Below are 21,878 nucleotides of genomic sequence, written 5' to 3'. Positions count from 1 at the left end.
GCTCCCCTTCTTTTCCATCTATTTGAATCTCTTTTCTAACATCATAGCTACATTGTTTTGTTGTTCTTTCATAGATAATGGTTTAGGATAGATATTTTTACCTTAGTGTTATGATTGTCTTTGTTAATAGTTGTTAAAACTTAAGAAAAAAGTATAGTTTGCAGAAAATACTGTACACGTAGTATATAAACAAAGGAGTTTTACATTTTCCTATTATACTGTGAAATTCTTAACATAAGAATTATTTCTACCATTTTTATATTCTAGCTATTCAATATAAGTTCCAAAATTTAATTACAAAATTACAGTAGTCAGTATTTAAAAGTAAACACGTTTATCAGAAAAATTCTCAATAAAGCATTGTAAGTTTTGTTATCTTTAGCTTCAGAGTAGTTCTTCCTTTTCCTATTACAAATATATAAATTCTAGTTAGGTACATTCTCAGGGTGTTATTCAAGATTCTGTTGTTGCTTTGTTCTTGTTCCTGTTGTTAAGATGTCTCTGAAGAAAAACCCAGTGACAGAAACTTACCAACTGTAAGAGTGGATGCTCTAGCAGACAATACCAGTAGTTACATTCTTCATCCGCAAGCATCCCTCTCATTGCCCAAAAAGTCAGTGACCAGGTGAGTCAGTGGGAAAGAGGAGCTTATCTTTTGAAATCACCATGGAAATCTTTCTATAAATCATCATATTTAAAGCTGGCCGACTACAGCAAAGATCAGAAATTCAGAAAATAGAAGAAACTATCATCAAATATATTTTTAATTAATGGCATCTTGGCAATAAGGAGGTTACTCTAGAAGCTATAAATGTCAGAAGTGTTACTTTTTCTTAGTGACACGTGCCTGTTATCTTTTGAAACAATATGAGAACATCTAACCCTAATAGAGTTTTTAGAATAAAGAAATATTCATTTTAGTTCCTAAAATTTTTAATGGTTTCATCATGTTTTTATATATATAATTTCTCTGTGGTAGAATGTTTCAAATGTTTTTTGCTAACTTCTGTTTCAGTTTTTATTTTTGCCTTTAAATAACAGTTTGTGATAATTTAGGTAAATATGTACATAATTTATGTATTATTCATGTTCTTTTAATTGTTCTATGAATATTTTTGAATTAAGATATTTAAGATGTTTAATCATAGAACTTACATATTGTTATTCTTAACAAGTCATCTGAATATGTTTTATTAGCTCATTTTTTGATAAATAGAAAATAATTATATAATGAGAAGAGTACAATATAAGCTTTGGGAGAGATACTTGTATGTTAGGTATTTGAATTTGTGGAGACTCCAGGTACCTTGAAGAACAAACTTAGGCCTTTTATCTGTTTATTTTTGTTGTTGTTGTTTTTATTTATTTTATTCTAGTTTTTGTGGCTGGCTGGTATGAGGATTTGAACTCGTGACCTAAGTGTTATAAGGCTGCACTCTAACCAACTGAGCTAACTGGCCAGCCATATGCCTTTAATTTAGCAGCTAAGAAAATAGTAATGATTAAAGAAAATGATCATCAGTTAATACACCCATCAGATCAATCCGTAGTTATTGTTAGTTTCTTATTGATGAGCTCAATATGTGGTCTTTGACACTAAGAGGATAAGCAGTTGAATGCCTCGTGTGTGTGTGTGTGTGTGTGTGTGTGTGTGTGTGTGTGTGTGTACTATATGTTTATATTTATATTCCTTCCTTATCCCAGAATGCTTGAAGAACCTTTTCTGGCTCCTCTTCAGCCACTTTCTTCTAACACACCTGTATGGGCCTGCCGTCTTAGGAGCTGTGAGGTGAGTTAAAAACAATTCTCACCTAGAATCACTTAACTGGCTGTAACCACAATTCATCCCAAAATGCCCACTTTTGAGTACAACTTACATAGGCCATAATATTTTGTTTGTGTTTGTACTAAATCTGATCTTTTATTCTTTAAATCTATTCTTTTATTCTTTAGAGACTGTAAGGTCTGTTAAAGCAGACCTATTCTTTTAGAGATTTATCTGTTCTTTAGAGATTGTAAGGTCTGTTAAAGCAGAGGTCATATAAGTCTCTTTATGCTTCACTAACATTTCTTCTCTTACAACTCTCTTCCCTTGTCTTCCATGAAATTTCACTATATCATGTTTCTCTACTTTTTTGTTTTTTGACCATTCCTTCTCTTTCTTTGCTTGCACTTATTTCTTTTCATATTCTCAGTAGAAATTCTTCAAAGCTCACTTTTTGACCTTGTCTTCTTTCTCTACATTTTTTGTCTTAGGGACAAATGTTGACTTTCAGCTGTCATGTTTATAAAAATGATTTCCAAGTCTGTATCACCATTTTTAAAATTTTGCTCTTGCTCTTGTCCCACATCTCCAGCTACTTACTTGAAGTTTCATTTGGATTTCATCTCAAATTCACTATATCCTAAACTGGAATCATCTGTTATACCACAGCTAGTTCTGCTTCCTAAATTCCTTGTCTGTGTAATGACAAATACCATTTCCTTACACATCTAGGCAAAAAGTTTTAGGCTAATTTATTTCCTTACCACATTCAGGTAGTCACCTGATTCTTTTAGTTTTTCCTTTAAAGTATCTTTTGGCCAAAGACTTTATTTTCTTGTGCTTGATTACAGTAATAGCCTTCCCTCTATTCTCTTTAACTCTTTCTTTCTGGTTCCTAATGTTATTTTTCTAAAACTGCTTGTCTTTAAATATTGCTTTCATTGTCTTTTCTTACTGCGCAACAAGTTCAGTGTTATTTTTTCCACACTATTTAGCCACTGTAGCTAGTTTTCAAGGTCTTGAATAATCAGATATCATCCTATCTTGTCCCATTTTCTTTTATACTTTTCTCCAATCATCTTTCATTCTTGTTAGCCTAGTTCTCCTACTTTCTACAAACACTCCAGAATCTTTCTTTAGTTCTGCCTTTACTCAATTTTATTTTCATTTCCTATATATTATTTTTTTCTTCCACTTACCATTTCTAAATATTTTTTAATCCCCAATGCAAGTTCTATGTATCTTTACTATAAATTATCTGCTTATCTAATGATTATTATAGCCTTTACATATTTCTCTCTTTAAATTCTTTGGTACTTATTGTCATTACCATTCTTCATTATTTACTACTGTGGGTTTTTCATTATTATGTAACAATTAGACTTTTTGAGGGATGGGACCATGCCTCTTCTATATATAAACCATAAATGGTAATGCATATTTAACTATTAAAATGCTTTATTGTTTTAAACAAATCTTAAAATGTGGGAAGAAAAACATTCCTATTTTGGAAAAATTTCTAATAATAAAAAGTCTTATGATGGGATGTATCAGTAATGAAAAACATTTTTGATTAATGGAAAAAATATTTTCTGCATTTTGCTTCAAAATATTATTTAGTAATCCTTTTCACTTTTTGAATTTCTCACTTAATGATGCTTTTCTACAGGCAGTTTTTCAGATTTGGCGAAAATGTATTAATTGGACAAATTTCAATACTGCCCTTAACTTTTAGCTATAGGCCTATCTATTGACCTATATATCTGCCTGATTATATTATACTAAATTCTGAATTTTTCCTTTTATTGGCAGCATTATATATACTATTTATTTTGCTCATGTAAAAATATTACAGTTAGGCTTTATATTCCTGCTATTATTTGTAGTGGATATTTTGATGAACAAATATCTAGGCTAGAAGAAAATTTATAAACATAAGCATTTTTATTTATGAGCAAGTCTAGATAATGTATTGTTTGGCATTAGATTATCTCTTTTTATTACAGCCAAAAGTACAGCCACAACAGTATTTTGATACCTTCCTTTTTATTAAGTGTATTCTTTCAAGGTTAAATATTGAGTCTAATGAGGAAAAAGAAGGTCTCTGTGCCCAAATCTCTGCTCTTATTTCCTCTAAGGGAGAAAAAATACATGGAGCCAATTCTAAGTCTGTATGAATTTAAGTATAAGAGATCACAGTTGGATATTCTCTGCTGGTATACAAAAACCTTTCCTCTAGTTACAGGGATACTCAAATATTTGTGTGCAGATAATATCAATTTATTTACATGATTTATTTATACCTCTCCTTGTTATAGGAAAAATGTTGACAGCTTACAAAAATACATACAATATATTGGCAAAGTGGAAATTAAAAGTGGGAGCTAAAGAATAAAGAAAAACAAGAATGGGGCCATCAAATGGAGCTAAGAAAATATATATCTTAATGAGCTATGTGTATGTAGGTGTATATAAAAGCATATACACACTCATCTATAATCTAAGAATTTCAAAAAGGGAAACCTAGTAAGTTACTTAATTCTGTACCTATTAGATAAAGAAATTACTCTAATTTTCATAAGATAAAAGCAAAGATAAAAAAACTATTTTTGGTACTAAGACCAGATAGGAATTTCTCTCAGAGAAGGATCTTTATAAAAAGAATATTAATGTAATGAGCAAATTATTCTACAACATTTTATAGAATATAAAATGAGAATTTTTATAGGGTTTCAAATAGACTCATGGCATCATATCAAAATCTATCTCAGTGAAAGAAGTGCAACAGTGACCAAAACTTTATGGCTGGTATTTTTTGTTTTGTATTTTTTTATTTTAACATTTATTTGTACATATTTATGGGGTACAGTGTGTTCTTTCAGTACACACACATGCTGCACAGTGAGTCACTTAGGGTAGATAGCATAGTTTTGTACTCATTAGTCCACCAACTCTCTTCCCTACCTCCGCAGCATCCCCCTATCCCCAGACTTTGGGAACTATTATTCTACTCTCTATGAGAACCACTTTGTTTTTGTGTTTTTTAAAGATTAAAGATATGAGCAATACCATGCAGTATTTGTCTTTCTGTGCCTGACTTACTTCACTTAACATGATGGGTCATAAGGTAGATCTATTTTAGTTCTCTGAGGAACCTCCATACTGTTTTCCACAATGGCTATACCAATTTACAATCCCACCAACAATGTAGGAGAGTTCCCTTTCTCCACATCCTCACCAGCATTTGTTATTTTCTGTCTTAATAATAGCCATTCTAACTGGAGTGAGGTGATACCTCATTGTAGTTTTAATTTGAGTTTCCCTGATGAGTGCTTTTGAGCATTTTTTTGTGCTTTTTGGCCATTTGTACGTCTTCTTTTGAGAAATGTCTGGTCAAGTCCTTTGCCCAGTTTTTACATTAGGTTATTTGGTTTTTTGCTGTTGAGTTGAGTTTTTATATATTATCTGAAGTGTAGTTGCAAACACTTTCTCCCATTTTGTAGGTTGTTGTTTCACTTTGTTGATAGTGTCCCTTGCTATGCTGTAGTCTAATTTGTGTATTTTTGCTTTAGTTGCCTATGCCTTTGTAGTCTCACTCAAAAAAGTGAGAAGCTTTTTAGTTTAATGTAGTCTAATTTGTGTATTTTTGCTTTAGTTGCCTATGCCTTTGTAGTCTCACTCAAAAAAGTGCTGCCCACTCCCATTTCGTGTAGCGTTTCCTCTACATTTTCTTTTAATAATTTCATAGCTTTGTGTCTTAAATTTAGGTCTTTGGGCCGGCCCGTGGCTCACTCGGTAGAGTGCGGTGCTGATAACACCAAGGCCATGGGTTCGGATCCCATATAGGGATGGCCGGTTCGCTCACTGGCTGAGCGTGGTGCTGACAACACCAAGTCAAGGGTTAAGATCCCCTTACCCGTCATCTTTAAGAAAAAAAAAAAAAAAGTTTAGGTCTTTAATCCATTTTGAGTTGATTTTTGAGTATGATGAGAGGAGATAGGGGTCTAGTTTCAATCTTCTGCATGTGAATATCCAGTTTTCCCAGCATCATTTATAGAAGAGGCTGTCCTTTCCCCACTGAACATTCTTTTTTTTTTTTTTTCCTTTTTGTCTTTTTTTTTTTTTTTTTTTTTTTTTAACTGACCGGCAACGGGATCGCAACCCTCAGTGTTGCGTCCGCACCGCATTCAACCAGTGAGTGGGAACCAGTCTCCACATGGGATCCGAACCCTCGGCGGGAGCGCCGCCACGCTCCCAAGTGGTGCACTCTCTGGTGCGCCACTGGGCCGGCCCCCCACTGAACATTCTTGGCACCTTTGTCAAAAATCAATTGGCTGTTAGTATATGGATTTATTTCTGGGCTGTCTATTCTGTTCCATTGGTCTATTTGTCTGTTTTTATGCCAGTACCATGTTTTGGTTGCTATAGCTTTATAGTATATTTTGAAGTCAAGAAGTGTGATGCCTCCAACTTTGTTCTTTTTATTCAAGATTGCTCTAGCTTTATGGGGTCTTTTGTGGTTCCGTGCAAATTTTAAGATAGTTTTTCTATTTCTGTGAAGAATGTCATTGGCATTTTATAGGAATTGTGTTGAATGTGTAGATTGCTTTGTATAATATGGACATGTTGATGATGTTAATTCTTCCAACCCATGAACATGGGGTATCTTTCCATTTACATCCTCTTCAATTTTTTTCACCATTGTTTCATACTTTTCATCGTAGAAGTCTTTCACCTCCTTGGTTAAATTTATTCCTGAGTATTTAATATTTTTGGTAACTATTGTGAATGGGATTACTTTCTTGATTTCTTCTTTAGCTATTTTGTTATTGGCATATAGGAAGGCTATTGATTTTTGTGTGTTGATTTTGTATCCTGCCAGTATACTGAATTCATTTATTAGTTCTAGTAATTTTTTTTGGTGGAGTCTTTGGGGTTTTCTATATATATGATTATGTCATCTGCAAATAAGGATAGTTTGAATTTCTCCTTTCTGATTTGGATGCTCTTTTTTTTATTTTTTATTTTTATTTTTTGATGGCTGGCCAGTACAGAGATCCAAATGACCTTGATGTTATCAGCACCACATTCTAACTAAGTGAGCTAACTGGCCAGCCCATGTATGCCCTTTATTGCTTGGCTTATTGCACTGGCTAGAACTTCCAGTACTATGATGAATAAGAATAGGGAAAGTGGTCATCCTCGTCTTGTTTCAGATTTTAGAGGAAAAACCTCCCATTTATGTCCATTCAGTATGATATTAGCTGTGGGTTTATTGTATATGGCCTTTTTTGTGTTGAGGTACATTCCTTCTATACCCATCTTGTTGAGTGTTTTTATCATGAAGTTGTGTTGGATTTTGTCAAATGCTTTTTCTGCATCTATTGAAATATTTATATAGTTTTTTTTCTTCATTCTGTTAATGTGATGTATTATATTTATTGATTTACATATGTTGAGCCATCCTTGCATCTCTAGGATGAATCCCACTTGATCATGGTGAATGATCTTTTTAATGTGTTGTCAGAGTCTGCTAATATTTTGATGAGGATCTTCACATCTATGTTCATTACTGATATTGGTCTGTAGTTTTTGGTTGTTGTTGTTGTATCTTTTTCCAGTTTTGGTATAAGGGTAATGCTGGCCTCATAGATTGGGTTTGAAAGTATTCTCCCCTCTTCAGTTTTTTGGAAGAATTTGAAAAGAATTGGTATTCTTTAAATGTTTGGGAGAATTTGGCAGTAAAGCCATCTGGCCATTGGGTTTTCTTTGATGGGAGGCTTTTTTTTACTGCTTCAATCTCATTACTCATTATTGGTATGTTTAGGTTTTCTGGTTCTTCATGATTCAACCTTGGTAAGTTGTATATGTCCAAGAATTTATCCATTTCTTACCAGTTTTCCAGTTTGTTCACATGTAGTTGTTTGTAATATTCTCTTATGGTCCTTTGTATTTCTGTGGTATCAGTTATAATGTTTTCTTTTTCATTTCTTTTTATTTTTTATTTTATTTTAATTTCTTGGTGGGGTAGGGGCAGCTGGCCAGTACAAGTGTTTCAAGGTGACACTCTAACCAACTGAGTTAATTGGCCAGCCCCTCATTTTTCATTTCTAATTTTATGTATGTGAGTGTTATTTTTTTCTTCATTAGTCCAGCTATAGGTTTAATCGGTTTTGTTTATCTTTTAAGAAAACCAACTCTTTGTTTCATCGATCTTTTGCATTGTTTTTTTAATCTCTAATTCATTTATTTCTGCTCTAATATTTGTTATTTCTCTCCTACTGATTTTGGGTTTGGTTTATTCTTGTTATTCTCATTCCTCAAAGTGTAACATTAAGTTGTTTATTTAGTCTTTCTTCTTTTTGGATGTAGGCATTTATGGCCATAAATATTCCTCTTAGAACTCCTTTTGCTGTATCTCATAGGTTCTGGTATGTTGTGTTTTCATTTTCATTTGTTTCCAGAAATTTTTTAATTTCCTTTTTGATTTCTTCTTTGACCCTTTTGTTGCTTAGGAACATGTTGTTTAATTTCCACGTATTTGTAAAGTTTCTAGTGTCCCTTCTGTTGTTGATTTCTAGTTTTACTCCATTGTGGTCAGACAAGGTAGTGATATTTTGGTTTTAAAAATTTCTCTACAGCTGTTTCATAAGCACACATTTGGTCTATTCTAAAGAGTGTTCCATACACTGCTGAGAAGAATGTATATTCTGCAGCTGTTGGATAAAATGTTCTATAAATATCCATTAGGTCCAATCGGCCTAAAGTGGAGATTAATTTTGGTGTTTCCTGATTAATTTTCTCTCTGGATGATCTGTCCTTTGCTGAAAGTGGGATGTTACAGTTCCCAACTATTATTGTGTTAGAGTCTATATCTCCCATTAGGTCTATTAGTAATTACTTTATGTAACTGGGTGCTCCAGAGTTGAGTGTATATATGTTTAGAATTGTTATATCCTCTTGTTGAATTGATCCCTTTATCATTATATAATGACCTTATCTTTTTTACTTTCCTTGGCTTGAAGTCTATTTTATCTGGTATATGTATAACTATTCCTGCTCTTTTTTAGTTTTCTTTTGCTTGAAATATCTTTTTCCATTTCTTCACTTTCAGTTGATGTGTGTCTTTATAGGTGAAGTGAATTTCTTGTAGTCAGCATGTTGTTGGTTCTTGTTTTATAATCCATTCAGCTTTGTAGCTAGTTTTATGCTGATCAGGGTAGAATTTTAAGTATCTGCAAGAATGGATATACTGTGTATTCCTCAAGCTATCCTCTCTAAATGTTATTTCTCTCAAACAAAATTTTGATAAAGATAGTGTGGCAGTGAGTTATCTTCACTAACAAATTGCTGGGGAATATTTATTTGATGATACTGGTTAAATTCAGATCATATCCACTGGTTGTAATAGACCATTGATCTGAGAGAATGAATGTCATTCTCTTGTGAAAGCTGATGAGTCTTTTACCTTGGACAACCATCTCATTAAGTTTATTGTGCATTGAAATGTATTTGCTAATAATTTTGTTATTTAACTTCTACCACATGCAGAAAATTGGAGATTCATACCGGGGCTACTGTGTAAGTGAGACTGAATTAGAGAGTGTCCTAACATTTCACAAGCAGCAAACACAGAGTGTTTGGGGAACTCGCCAGTCTCCAAGCCCAGCCAAGCCTGCTACACGTTTGATGTGGAAATCCCAGTATGTCCCATACGATGGAATCCCATTTGTCAATGCAGGTACTTTTTAAAAGAATTTTTAAAAGAGGTTCAGCAGTATCCATCGTCCATTGTGAAAATGTGATTTTCCTAAGGTGATACATTTTCATTTTGGTAGTGACAACTGAATGTGAATTGATGAAAATGCATATTAAACTAAAAAGAGAACTTATAGTAAATTTAACCAATTAATTTATGTTGTAAAATTGCATTTTAACATATCAGAATGAGTAAATAATGAGTCCTTTATATATTATTCTGATAAGTAGAAAATAAAATGCTGAAATTCCAGGTAGACCTATGTAATAAAATATTAAAAGGGCAATTTTATTATTATAATATATATATCTGCTGTTTTTCCCCTTCTGATTTAGATATTTTCTCCTTCCCTCTTAATTTGTCTTGTGGGACAAATTTGTGTCTATTTTATGTAGCTTATAACTCTAGAGTTTTGTATGGAATTTGTATACAATCGGGAGTTATTATATCAAATTCTAGTATTAAAGTTCTTAAGCATTGGGTTTGTACATACAGTATTTTCAGACACTGGGTTAGTGTTTAGTAAGGCAGTAGAGTTTCAAGCCATCCCCAGAGATCTATACTCGGACTAGTCAGACCCCAAAGAACCTAAAGATAAGTGATCTATTTCAGGACTATGGAGTCACTATTCTAGCTGTAAGAGCTGTAATCTCATCATGGATCTCTAAGTTAATGAGAAATAATTAAGGGAATATGAGATAAATGTAACCCATTCTGCCTGGGTTTCATCAGTATTTTGTTAAAGAAATGCAACATTAATAATAAACTTGAAGTCCTAAAGTCCTACTTTTCCCCTCCCTAATTCTAATTCCCTTCTTTAGATTCCACAGGTAACTACTAAATGAATTTGGTGTGTATTTTTCCAGTCCATATTTTTATACTTTAACATAAATATTGTATTTACAATAATACATTATATGTTTTGAATACTTAAAAATATACATAAATAGTAAACTATAGACATTGTTTTGCAATTTTTTTCACTCACCCTTATTTTTTGAGATCTAGCCATATTGATACTTATAGATCCTAGTTAATCCAGTTTAACTATTGTATAATATTCTAGAATATGACCAAACCACAATTATTTTTCTACTGACTATCATTTAGGTTATTTCCAAGTTTTCTTTATTGTAGAGAATGCTGTTAGACCTCCACACTATATGTTACCTGATGAAAAGGTGTAATTAGTTTTTTTAGAGTGTATGCCTTAAAGTGGAATTGCTGGTTGTGAAGTATGCCCATTTTATCTTTACAATATTATTTCAAATTGCTCTTTAAAGTGGTTGTACAGGTTCAGAGTCTATTCTCTGAAATTTTGGGTCCAGACATATTTCAGAATTCTGAATTTTTGGAATGTAATATAGTAATATATAGAACACTTTTAGCCAAGTATTCTCTAGACTTTATAACATAATCAAACAGTAATTTTTTTTTTTTTTTTAAAAAGATGACTGGTAAGGGGATCTCAGCCCTTGGCTTGGTGTTGTCAGCACCACGCTCAGCCAGTGAGCCAACCAGCCATCCTTATATAGGATCCGAACCTGTGGCCTTGGTGTTACGAGCACCGCACTCTCCCGAGTAAGCCATGGGCTGGCCCAAACAGTAATTCTTTATGGATAGTCACACTAACAGAAATAAATAAAGACTGCAAATATCCTGACACAGTGCAGGTCAGGTCTTGCAGCCAAGAGAGTTTCAAAAAAACTTTGTTTTCTGAGATTGTTAGATTTCAGATTTATACATAAGGGATTGATGACCTGTACCAGTGTTCACTCCTATCAGTAATGTGTGAAAATTTCCCTTCCCTACATGTACTCTATGACTTAGCATTGTAAAACTTTAAAAAATCTTTGTATTATGGAAATTTTCATGTGTGTGTCAAATAGAAGTTAGACACCCCATGACTACAGGTATCTATCATCCAGCTTCAGCAATATCAGCTTATGGTCGGTCTTGTCTCATCTGTACTGCTACCTACTTCCTAATTCCCTCAGATGATTTTGCAGCAAATTTCAGGTATCATATCATTTTATCTATAATTACTAAAGTATATAGTATATACTAAAGCATATATTTCTAAAAGATAAGGGCTCTATATACATATGTATATACATATGTGTATATATGTACACACATATACAATAATCTCATCACACTTTAAAAGAATTTACAGTAATTTCTTAATATTATAAAATGTCCAATGTTTACATTTTCCACTTATCTCACAGTGTTTTTTTCCCCTAAAAGTTTGTTCAAATTCAGGGCCGGCCCGGTGGTGCACTGGAGAGTGCGCCGCTTGGGAGTGCGGCGGCGCTACCGCCGAGGGTTCAGATGCCATGTGGAGACCGGTTCCCGCTCACTGGCTGAGCGCAGTGCGGGCGCAACACCAAGGGTTGTGAGCCCATTGCCGGTCCCCGGTATGGGCGCGACACCGAGGGTTACGATCCCGTTACCAGTCAGTAAAAAAAGACAAAAAGGAAAAAAAAAAAGTTTGTTCAAATTCAGATCCAAACAAGGTCCACGGATTGCATTCGGTTAATATATCTCTTAAATTTCTTTTTATCTAAAAAATTTATCTCCTCTTTTCTTCTAGGTAGTTTGTACTGTTAAGTTTATCATGTTCTGGATTTTGCTGATTCCGTCTCTGTGGTATAATTTAACATGTTCTTTTGTCTCCTACATTTTCTGTAAACTGCTATATTTAGAGCCTTGATTAAATGAAGATTTGATTTTTATAAGTATACTTCATAGATTTGTTATGTACTTATTACTTTCTATGTGTCTCTCTACTTCTGGTGTTCAGATTGATCAGTGAATTCAGTTGTTTTCAAGTATTGCCAAACGTTTTTATTTTTGCCAGTATGAGGAGTGTGAAATAGTATTTTACTATCTTTTTAATTTGTGTGTCCCTGTTTACTAGTGAAGTTAAACATCTTTTTATTTGTTCATTTACAACCTTTTTCTTTCTTTCTGAGTTGCCTATTCTTAGCCTTTGCCCATTTTTGTTTGGTCATTTCTTTTTTTGTTTTGTTTTGTTTTGTTTTAGTGATTTATGGTTCTTTATATTCTGCATAGTAATTCTTTATTATATGTATAATAAAATGTTGTTTCTCAAACAGTTAATTTTCTTTTACCTTTATTTATTGTATCTTTTAAACAGAACTTAAAAAAAATTTTTTTTTTTATTCCTTTTTGTCTTTTTTACTGACCGGTAATGGGATCGCAACCCTCAGTGTCGCGCCTGCACCGCTCTCAGCCAGTGAGCGGGAACCGGTCTCCACATGGGATCCGAACCCTCAGCGGGAGCGCCGCCGCGCTCCCAAGCAGTGCACTCTCCAGTCCGCCACCGGGCCGGCCCAGAACTTTTAAATTTTAATGTCAGCTTTGTCAACATTTTTATTTATGATTAATGTTTTTTGTTTTATGTTTTAAACGTTTGCTGTATCCTATAGTAGAATAGAATATTCAGCTTAAAATCTTAAACTGTACAGTTTTCACATCTACTTTTTTGTATTATTTATTGCTGTGTAACAAATTTCCCCAAACATGGTGGCTGAAAACAACAAACATTTATTTTCTCAGTTTCTGTGGGTTAGGAATCCAAGAGTGACTTGGCAAGGTGGTTCTGCCTCAGGTTCTCTCACAAAACTGCAGTTAAGGTGTTGGCTGGAGCTGCAGTCATCTCACAGCTTGACTGGAGGGGGATCTGCTTCCAAGCTCACTCCTGTGGCTGTTTGCAGGCCTTATTCCTTGCCACATGGGCCTTTCCACAGATCTCCCTTACCACATGGCAGCACTTTCGCCCAGAGAGAGTAATCCAAGCAAGAGCAAGAGAGATAACCCAAGATGGAAGTTACAGTCTTTTTATAACCTAATATCAAAAATAACATCCTATCACTTCTGCCATATTCATTAGAAGTAAGTTAATAAGTCCAGCCCATGCTCAAGGGGAGGGGATTACACAAGGACATGAATATTAGGAGACAGGGATCATTGGGTGCCATGTTAGAGGCTGGTTACCACATTACTCTAATAGCCCAAATAGAAATAAGAAAATAAATAATTATAAAAAGAAATAAGTTTTTGGGCCGGCCCGGTGGCGCACTGGATAGCGCGCCGCTTGGGAAGCGCGGCGGTGCTCCCGCCCGAGGGTTCGGATCCCACATACAGACCGGTTCCCGGTCACTGGCTGAGCGAGGCGCAGGAGCAACACCGAGGGTTGCGATCCCATTGCCGGACATGGAAAAAGACAAAAGACAAAAAAAAAAAAATAAGTTTTTAAGTGATATTAATATTTATTAACCAAATGTAGCATTTGCTAATTTATATTTAGACAAAAGACAAAAAAAAAAAATATAAGTTTTTAAGTGATATTAATATTTATTAACCAAATGTAGCATTTGCTAATTTATATTTATAAAGTAGTAAATTTTATTATTATTAAGAATCATATGTATGTAAATATCAGTAGACATTCAGTAAATGTGATATTTGCAAATTTCCTTACCATAATTATGGGACATTTGGTAAATTTTACAATAAACTTTTAGATTTTCATGATTGTACATCTTAGTAAGACTTACTGTTTTCTTTCCTAAAAGTTGTGTAATTAGAAGTATAGATATTGACATTGCCACCATCAAGTTATTTTTAATCTAATGTCTAAAATAGATGGATACTTCAATTAACATCAATAATATCTACTCCACAGGGAGTAGAGCCGTGGTAATGGAGTGTCAGTATGGGCCAAGGAGAAAAGGTTTCCAGTTAAAAAAAATCAGTGAGCAAGAAAGCAGGACTTGTCAGCTCTACAAAGCCACTTGTCCAGCCCGGTAAGCTTTATTTTCTTTTATTTGCTTTTTATTATGTACTTGTTTTTGAATAGCTAATATGCAAATTTTTGTTAAGTTTAAACAGTGCCAAAAAATATACCGTGAATTCTAAGTTTTCTCTTCCCTCGTTCCCTATGTTCCTCTTTAAGGCAACGACTCTTATCAGTCTCTTAAGTTATCTTCCAGAGATATTCTGTGTGTATACATGCATGTAAATATACATATACACTTCTCTACTCCGATAAACATATTGAAGATCTCCATAAAACTTACTTATATTTTCTTTCCTTAAAGTTAGATAGTAGCGTACCTTCTTTCCTATTATGAATTCACATTGATCTAGTCCCAATCTGAAAGCTAGTAGTGGTTATCTACTATACAGATATATACATACTAGTGTGAATATATTGACATGTAGTCTGTACACTTTGCTTTTTTTATTCCCAATATGCCCCAAAGCTAACTTCATATTTGTAATATAAAAGCACAGTTTCTTTCTTTTTAATAGCCTGATACTATTCCATTTATGGATGAATTATCATTTAATTAGTCCTCTAATGACAGACAGGTAACATTTGAAATGTACTCTTTATTATTACATACAAAGCTGCAGTTAATAAGGTACATATTTGTGTATTTGTGCAAAAGCTAGGGCAGAGTTTATATCCTTTTTAAATCTTGACAGGTATTGCAATGTTGCATTTTAGAGAGATTTTACCAATTTGCATTCATACCAGTGAAGTATGAGACCAACACAGTAAGTTCTAGGTAGAATAGAACTATAGGGTAGTCATTCCTATGGGTGAGAATAAAAATGTGAACTGGTGAAAGATTTTTATAATGTTTTTTACTAATATTCTTTTTTTCTGACATTGAAAGTGTTTTAAATTATTAAGTAAAATAGAAATTTTTAAGATTTGTAATGGTTGGACTTATTTGATCTTTGAAACATTTTAGTATCACATCTTATATTACGAAATTCAGCATTCTCAAGAAGTTTTTAAAGCTTGGTTAGAAAGCTTTTCATATTTAATTTGGTAATGTTAACTGTAGGCATTATTTAAACCTGAACATGAAACAAAACTTTAAACTGCTTTTTAAATATAAGCAATATAAAAACTTTAGGTATAGCTTGGCAGAAAACCTGCATATGTGGAGAAACTATTTTATTTTCCATCATTCCTACAAGTACTTTTTAAATATCTAATCTATGCCCAGAAACTACATTGGGTGTCATAGGAAGGAGGGAGACCAAATGAGGCATAAGATTTTATTTAATTTTGGAAACTTAAAATGTCATTAGGATGGATCAGGAAAAAAGAAACTAGTAGAGAACATAGTAGTACAGTATATATTGTGACATGTGTGATTAGCTACCTATTACAGGTATCCAAAGAAGGGATATATATCTGTGCAAACTCATAGCAGGAAAGAAAGTGCAATTTAACCTGGATGTCAGTATATATTGTGACATGTGTGATTAGCTACCTATTACAGGTATCCAGAGAAGGGATATATATCTGTGCAAACTCATAGCAGGAAAGAAAGTGCAATTTAACCTGGATGTTGAAGTTTAGATTGAATTTGGGTAGGTAGAGAGAGGGAAGATTTTGTAGGCTAGGAGAACCACGTAAATAAAGATATGGAACAACTGCATATTTAGTAACAGAGGAAGAAAGGACATTGAGAAGATGAACTTCACAGGAAAAGAAATTTTATATTTGAAGTAATAGAAAGTAAGTTAGGTAAATAAGTTAGAATCATATGGAGTACCCTGAATGATGCCAAGAAATTTGTACTTCATTGAAGAGCAGACAGATTCTTCAACAGAGGAATACAAATGTGGAGAATTATTGTGGCATTGATGTATCAAATGGATTTAAGTAACAAAAGACTGGAAGTACAGAGGCCTGAAAGGAGGTTCTTAAAGTAATCCAGGCATGAGGTGATTATGACTTCCAGGAGAATGGAGAATAGGCAAATCCAGAAAAAAAATGTTAAAATCTTTAAATACTTAGGTATTTTTAATCAAGACATGATTATTGTTAATTTGCTAAGTATTGTGCACTGAGTATATGGCATGTTTTTCACATAAGCTTCTGAATACTTTCTAGATAAACAGAATTTTCTCTAAATTTAAATCTTAAACTCTGGTTGATAAATTAGATTTTCTTGAGATTATAATATAATGAAATAAATTCTTCTTTATCTTGTATAAAGGATTTACATTAAAAAGGTACAGAAGTTTCCTGAGTATAGAGTTCCTACAGACCCCAAAATTGACAAGAAAATCATCAGAATGGAGCAGGAGAAAGCCTTTAACATGCTAAAGAAGAACTTGGTAGATGCTGGTGGTGTTCTTAGGTATGACATTTATATAGTTCTCTTATTTTACAAATTAATTAGTCCCATTTGCAAGAATTCTTTTGTAAGAGAAATTATAGTAAAGTTTTCAAATTATTTCATTAAGAAATGATTTTATAAGGTAGATATCTCACTCATAGTTCCCTAGATATTAAATTGATTTGCCATTGTATAAGCCTTTGAGTTTATTAGCCAAAGGTTGTAGATAATTCTGACCAAAGAATTATACCTACCATGCTATATACCGTATACTGTATGTTATATACCATGTGAAGTTTTTCCCAAAATGACAAATACATCTTTAGCAACACATTTTATTATATGTTTAGTACTTCGTTTCAGATACTTACTAGGAGCAGAACTTGCAGCCACCCGTATATTTTTTTAATCCATCTTTGATTACTTATGGCAGCCAGAAATGAGTTCTAAGTCCTAAATAAAATTTCATCTTACACCTTTTATGGTTTAAGTTTTAAATAAGAAGAAATAGTACCTTGTTTTCTTACTTTCCAAATTCTTTTACTGTACAAAATTCCTGTGTCAGTCCATGTGAAGAATTTGCCATTGCATAATGGGGTTGAGCATGTGGAATATAGTTTTTGTTTGATTTTTAAAAATAACCTTTAGGCATATGAAAAATAAATTGAATCAATAATTAGATCCTTCAGTTTGGTGGATATTGTGTATAATTTTTAACTAGGCTCCATTTCATGCAGTATCAGTTATTGTAAGAATTTTGTACAAAAATATTGATTAAAATAGATCAGTTCATTTTCCTAGCATCTGTTTTTTTGCATTACTGTCCAAGAGACCTGTATTCACCTTTTAGTTGATTCTCTTGCTTATTGGGCCAACAGGAACTGGAAGTGCTGTAGAGGCAGTATGTTGAACTTCCTGTAAAGGAAGATTCTCTCATATAGCTCAATTTTGACAGGCTCTGAATGGTTAGAAGGATGGTAGGTGCAACAAAGAAGTGTTATTTGGGATAAATGTTTGATGAATGGGAAAATACACAGTTCAAAAGATGATGACTTACAATGTTGTCTTTATTTACGTAATATGAAATTTAAAATACTATTATCATACATACTTAATCCCTGCATCCCCCTCAACTTTAGGGCCACAGTGAAAGTCTATAAAGGTATAAAGATTTTTATTTAATTGGGTATAAAGCTGATTTAGAAGAGTTAAGCAGAAGGCATTTTAAATTTTATTTAATAAGTATAATCATATATAATTTTTTCTTAAAATTATTCTTTCTCTTTAGTATTAACCTAAGTAATTATGATTCCTGCCTTTGTCTAACAATATGAAATAATTTTAATATTTAAATTTTAATAATTACAAATATTTTCTCTTATCAGATGGTATGTACAGTTACCTACACAGCAAGCTCATCAGTATCACGAGTTAGAGACTTCCTGCCTCCCTTTGTCACCTTCTGCTTTTCCTATGTCTTCTCTTGAAGAAGAGGAAACTGAAGTTAGAGATGAGAATTGTGTACTACCCTCACGTCTACATCCTCAAGTAGCACATAAGATTCAAGAATTAGTATCACAGGGAATAGAACAAGTGTATGCAGTAAGGAAACAGCTAAGGTACAGTAGAAGCAAATTGTTATTTTATATTTCTCGTTTTTGTTTGTTAGTTTATATTTTCCAGAATATAAGCTATCAGAGTAGATAAGGGATATAGTTTATTAATTTATTAAGATGTTATTATTTATAAACTGATCATTTTCCAGCAACTGTTTGGCAAGCCATAGTATAATAAGGCTTCTTATTCTAATTATTCATTTGAGATATTCCATATTCAGGTTTGGCAAATTGGACTATTTCTAAGTGACATATAAATTGAATGATGTAATAAATACCATTAGAGAAAAAAAAAAAAAAACCCTTATAGAATCAAAGATTTAAAAACCTAGGCCAAGATACTTATTTCAAGCTATTTGAAATGTAAGTAAATTTTATTACAGCAAAAGAATTTGGATAGTTCTTTGTCCAATGAAACTTTATTCGTAGTACTCTGGTCTAGTTTTACTGCTACTCAGGAATAATAATAATTATTATTACTATTATCATTATGTTGCTCTTACTATATATGTGCCAGGTATTCTGCTAAACTCTCTACATGCATAATCTCACTTAGTTTTAGCTCTGTAAAGTTGGTATATTTATCACCATTACACATATGAGAAAATGGAGACTCAGAATGGTTAAATAATTGGTTTAAGAAGCAGAGGCAGACCTGAAATTTTGGCCTAACTCTACAGCCTATGCTCATCACCATGATTTCTGGTACTTACCCTTGCTTCTGTTGGTTACTTTGTAGTCCAATCTGAACAACAAAATGGGTACTTCCTAGAATATTTCTTAATTAATACATGATTTTTCTATTTAACAACTTTCTTAGACACTTTATATGTATTTCCATTGGGTCATCATTAGAACAAAGCCAAAATTTGATAAAGCCATTCACTATTTACTAAACCTGGATCTTAAGAACAGAGTTATATACAGCTCTGTGATTTAGTCCACCAAATGTAGTGTTAAACTTTCTCATTTATTTTATGTACTGGATTTATTTTTTATTCAGTTGTGTAGCAATGCTGCCTTCTATTTTCATCTTCTCTTTTGTCTACTTGTAAAATTTGAGCACATCATATTTCATGTAATATTAATTTATGCCTTTCGGAAGCAGTATAATGTGATGTTTATGTATATAACCTGGATATAGGACCAAGCTGTCTTACTTACTAGTTGGTGTATAACTGGTCAAATTATTCAACTTCTGCAGTCCTCCATTCCCTCATCTGTAAAGTGGGAATGATAATTGTACCTACACCACAGAATCATAGTAAGAGTTAAAGGAGATACTTGATGTGAGGTGTTTGATACAGTGCCTGGCATAGTAAGCATTTAAAACATTATACTTAAACTGAAAATAATGGTTCCTTTAAATTAAATTTATAAAAATATCAAAGCTCACTCTAATGTATATAAATGTTTAACCAATTAAAATATTATATCTCTTTAATCTGCATGAATTCTATGATTTAATATGTGGAAAAAAGTGGGGAAATATAAATTACTTATAGAGCTGTGAAGTTGATGGTAAAAGATAACATTTCTCTCTTTTGATCTAAATGTATATTGCTAGATGGTTTAAGTTTTTATTTTATTTTGTATTCTCCGCAGAAAATTTGTTGAAAGGGAACTGTTCAAACCTGATGAGGTACCTGAAAGGCATAATTTATCTTTTTTTCCAACTGTAAATGATATAAAAAATCACATCCATGAGGTACAGAAATCCTTGAGAAATGGAGACATGGTATATAATTCAGAGATTATTCCAGCAACGGTATGATAACAACCATAATCCCATGTTTTTTTACAGTATCTTTCTTAGTTTCTATTAGTATTTGGCAAAGGGATGGCCACTATTAGGCCATCTGAAAAACTGTGATATAAGAAAAAATAGTCACTTTTTAAAATTTAATGTAAACAACATGAACTTTCCAATAATAACTTTTCTATTGCTCTCACAAGACGAAAAGTCAGTGCATTTCCAACTCTGACTATAATAAAAATACTAATTTTCACTTTTAATCAGATTTCTTATCTATAAAAGTTATTTCTTATTTAACAGACATTTACAACATAAATGAAAAGAAAGAAACAAAAAATAATAATTTCTCTCCCTTTCAGAGGGAGGGAACAGAACTCTGGTTACTAGAGGCAGGGGTAAAAAGACAGTGAGAAATTGGTTAATGGACACAAAACAGCTAGTTAGGAAAAATAAGTTCTATTGGTGTGCAGTCAAGCTAGGCATGTATAATTAACATTAATTTACTGCATGTTATCAAATGGTTAGAAGAGAGGGGATCGAATGTCCTCATCACAAGGAAATGATTAAGTTTTGTAAGGATGAATATGCTAATTATCCTGATTTGATCATCACACTTTGTATACAGGTATTGATATTCGACTTTGTACCCCACAAATATGTATACTCAATTACATTTCAAAAAAAAAAAAAAGAAAGAAATAGAAATGGTGTGCAGTCAAGCTAGGCATGTATAATTAACATTAATTTACTGCATGTTATCAAATGGTTAGAAGAGAGGGGATCGAATGTCCTCATCACAAGGAAATGATTAAGTTTTGTAAGGATGAATATGCTAATTATCCTGATTTGATCATCACACTTTGTATACAGGTATTGATATTCGACTTTGTACCCCACAAATATGTATACTCAATTACATTTCAAAAAAAAAAAATACCAGACATTTATTGATTACACACTGTGTATATCTCCCCCTTTTTAAAATAGATTGGCAAGTTTAAATAGAATGCTTCAGATTTTAGTAATACAAAGTGATGATTTTGGTTCCATATGCCATCTATGGATAACAGTTTTACTTCATACTTTGATACTGTAGTTTCCTCCTGAATATCAGCTATTTCTATGAAAATTTTGCCTACTCTAAAGAGATTACTGTAATTACCCAGAAACTACTAATTACAATACAGGCAGTGATTATGGCATTAAAATCTGAGTAGCAATATCCTTTGCTCTCCTAACTTTTACTATCCAAATTTGGTAACTGAATAGATTTGGATTTCTTTAAAGCTATAACTGCTATTCCTTGCTTTCCAAAATTCAGGAACTAAAACAGATTTGGTTAGCAGTGGTCCTTGCTATGTACACTTACTATCCAAATTATTGCTATCTGAACTTGGGAACCTAATGTATGTGGATAGTGAAGTATATTTATGCTTTGAGAATGTCAACAAGTGAAGAATAATTGCAGAATAAAGCACAATTATACTTTGACAATAAAATATGACAGCTGTATTGATGTTTTAAGATTTTTTTCAATTTAAATGCTTTATTTTTACTGAAATAAATGTTCCCGTTTCAGCTTCAGTGGACTACAGATAGTGGGAATATTCTCAAAGAGGCTGTGACAGTTACATTTACAGAAGGTAGGTTATCTTGAATACTTTTAAAATGTAAAATTAAACAGTGTTAAAACTGGAAGGAACTTAACATATTATCTCATCCAATCAAATTTTATAGATAAGGAAACTCACCCAAAGAGGCAAGAGCAACTATGTTAGGATTTATCAAAATATTTCAGCTGTTT

General features: G+C 32.7%; 1 protein-coding gene across 1 annotated transcript in view; it reads left to right on the top strand.

The window, feature by feature from the left end:
• Positions 1-21,878, top strand: part of CARF (calcium responsive transcription factor) — a 74,835-nt gene that overhangs the window by 33,064 nt on the left and 19,893 nt on the right. Inside the window, exons 7-14 of the mRNA XM_008574033.1 lie at positions 496-625; positions 1,705-1,789; positions 9,317-9,506; positions 14,239-14,359; positions 16,580-16,723; positions 18,088-18,321; positions 19,924-20,086; positions 21,654-21,717. Coding sequence (XP_008572255.1) covers positions 496-625; positions 1,705-1,789; positions 9,317-9,506; positions 14,239-14,359; positions 16,580-16,723; positions 18,088-18,321; positions 19,924-20,086; positions 21,654-21,717 — 1,131 coding nt within the window. The remainder of the gene's footprint in view (positions 1-495; positions 626-1,704; positions 1,790-9,316; positions 9,507-14,238; positions 14,360-16,579; positions 16,724-18,087; positions 18,322-19,923; positions 20,087-21,653; positions 21,718-21,878) is intronic.

This window comes from Galeopterus variegatus, unplaced genomic scaffold (assembly GCF_000696425.1).
Source record: "Galeopterus variegatus unplaced genomic scaffold, G_variegatus-3.0.2 Scaffold985, whole genome shotgun sequence".
Lineage (NCBI taxonomy): Eukaryota > Metazoa > Chordata > Mammalia > Dermoptera > Cynocephalidae > Galeopterus > Galeopterus variegatus.
This window is presented reverse-complemented; position numbering and strand designations above follow the sequence as displayed.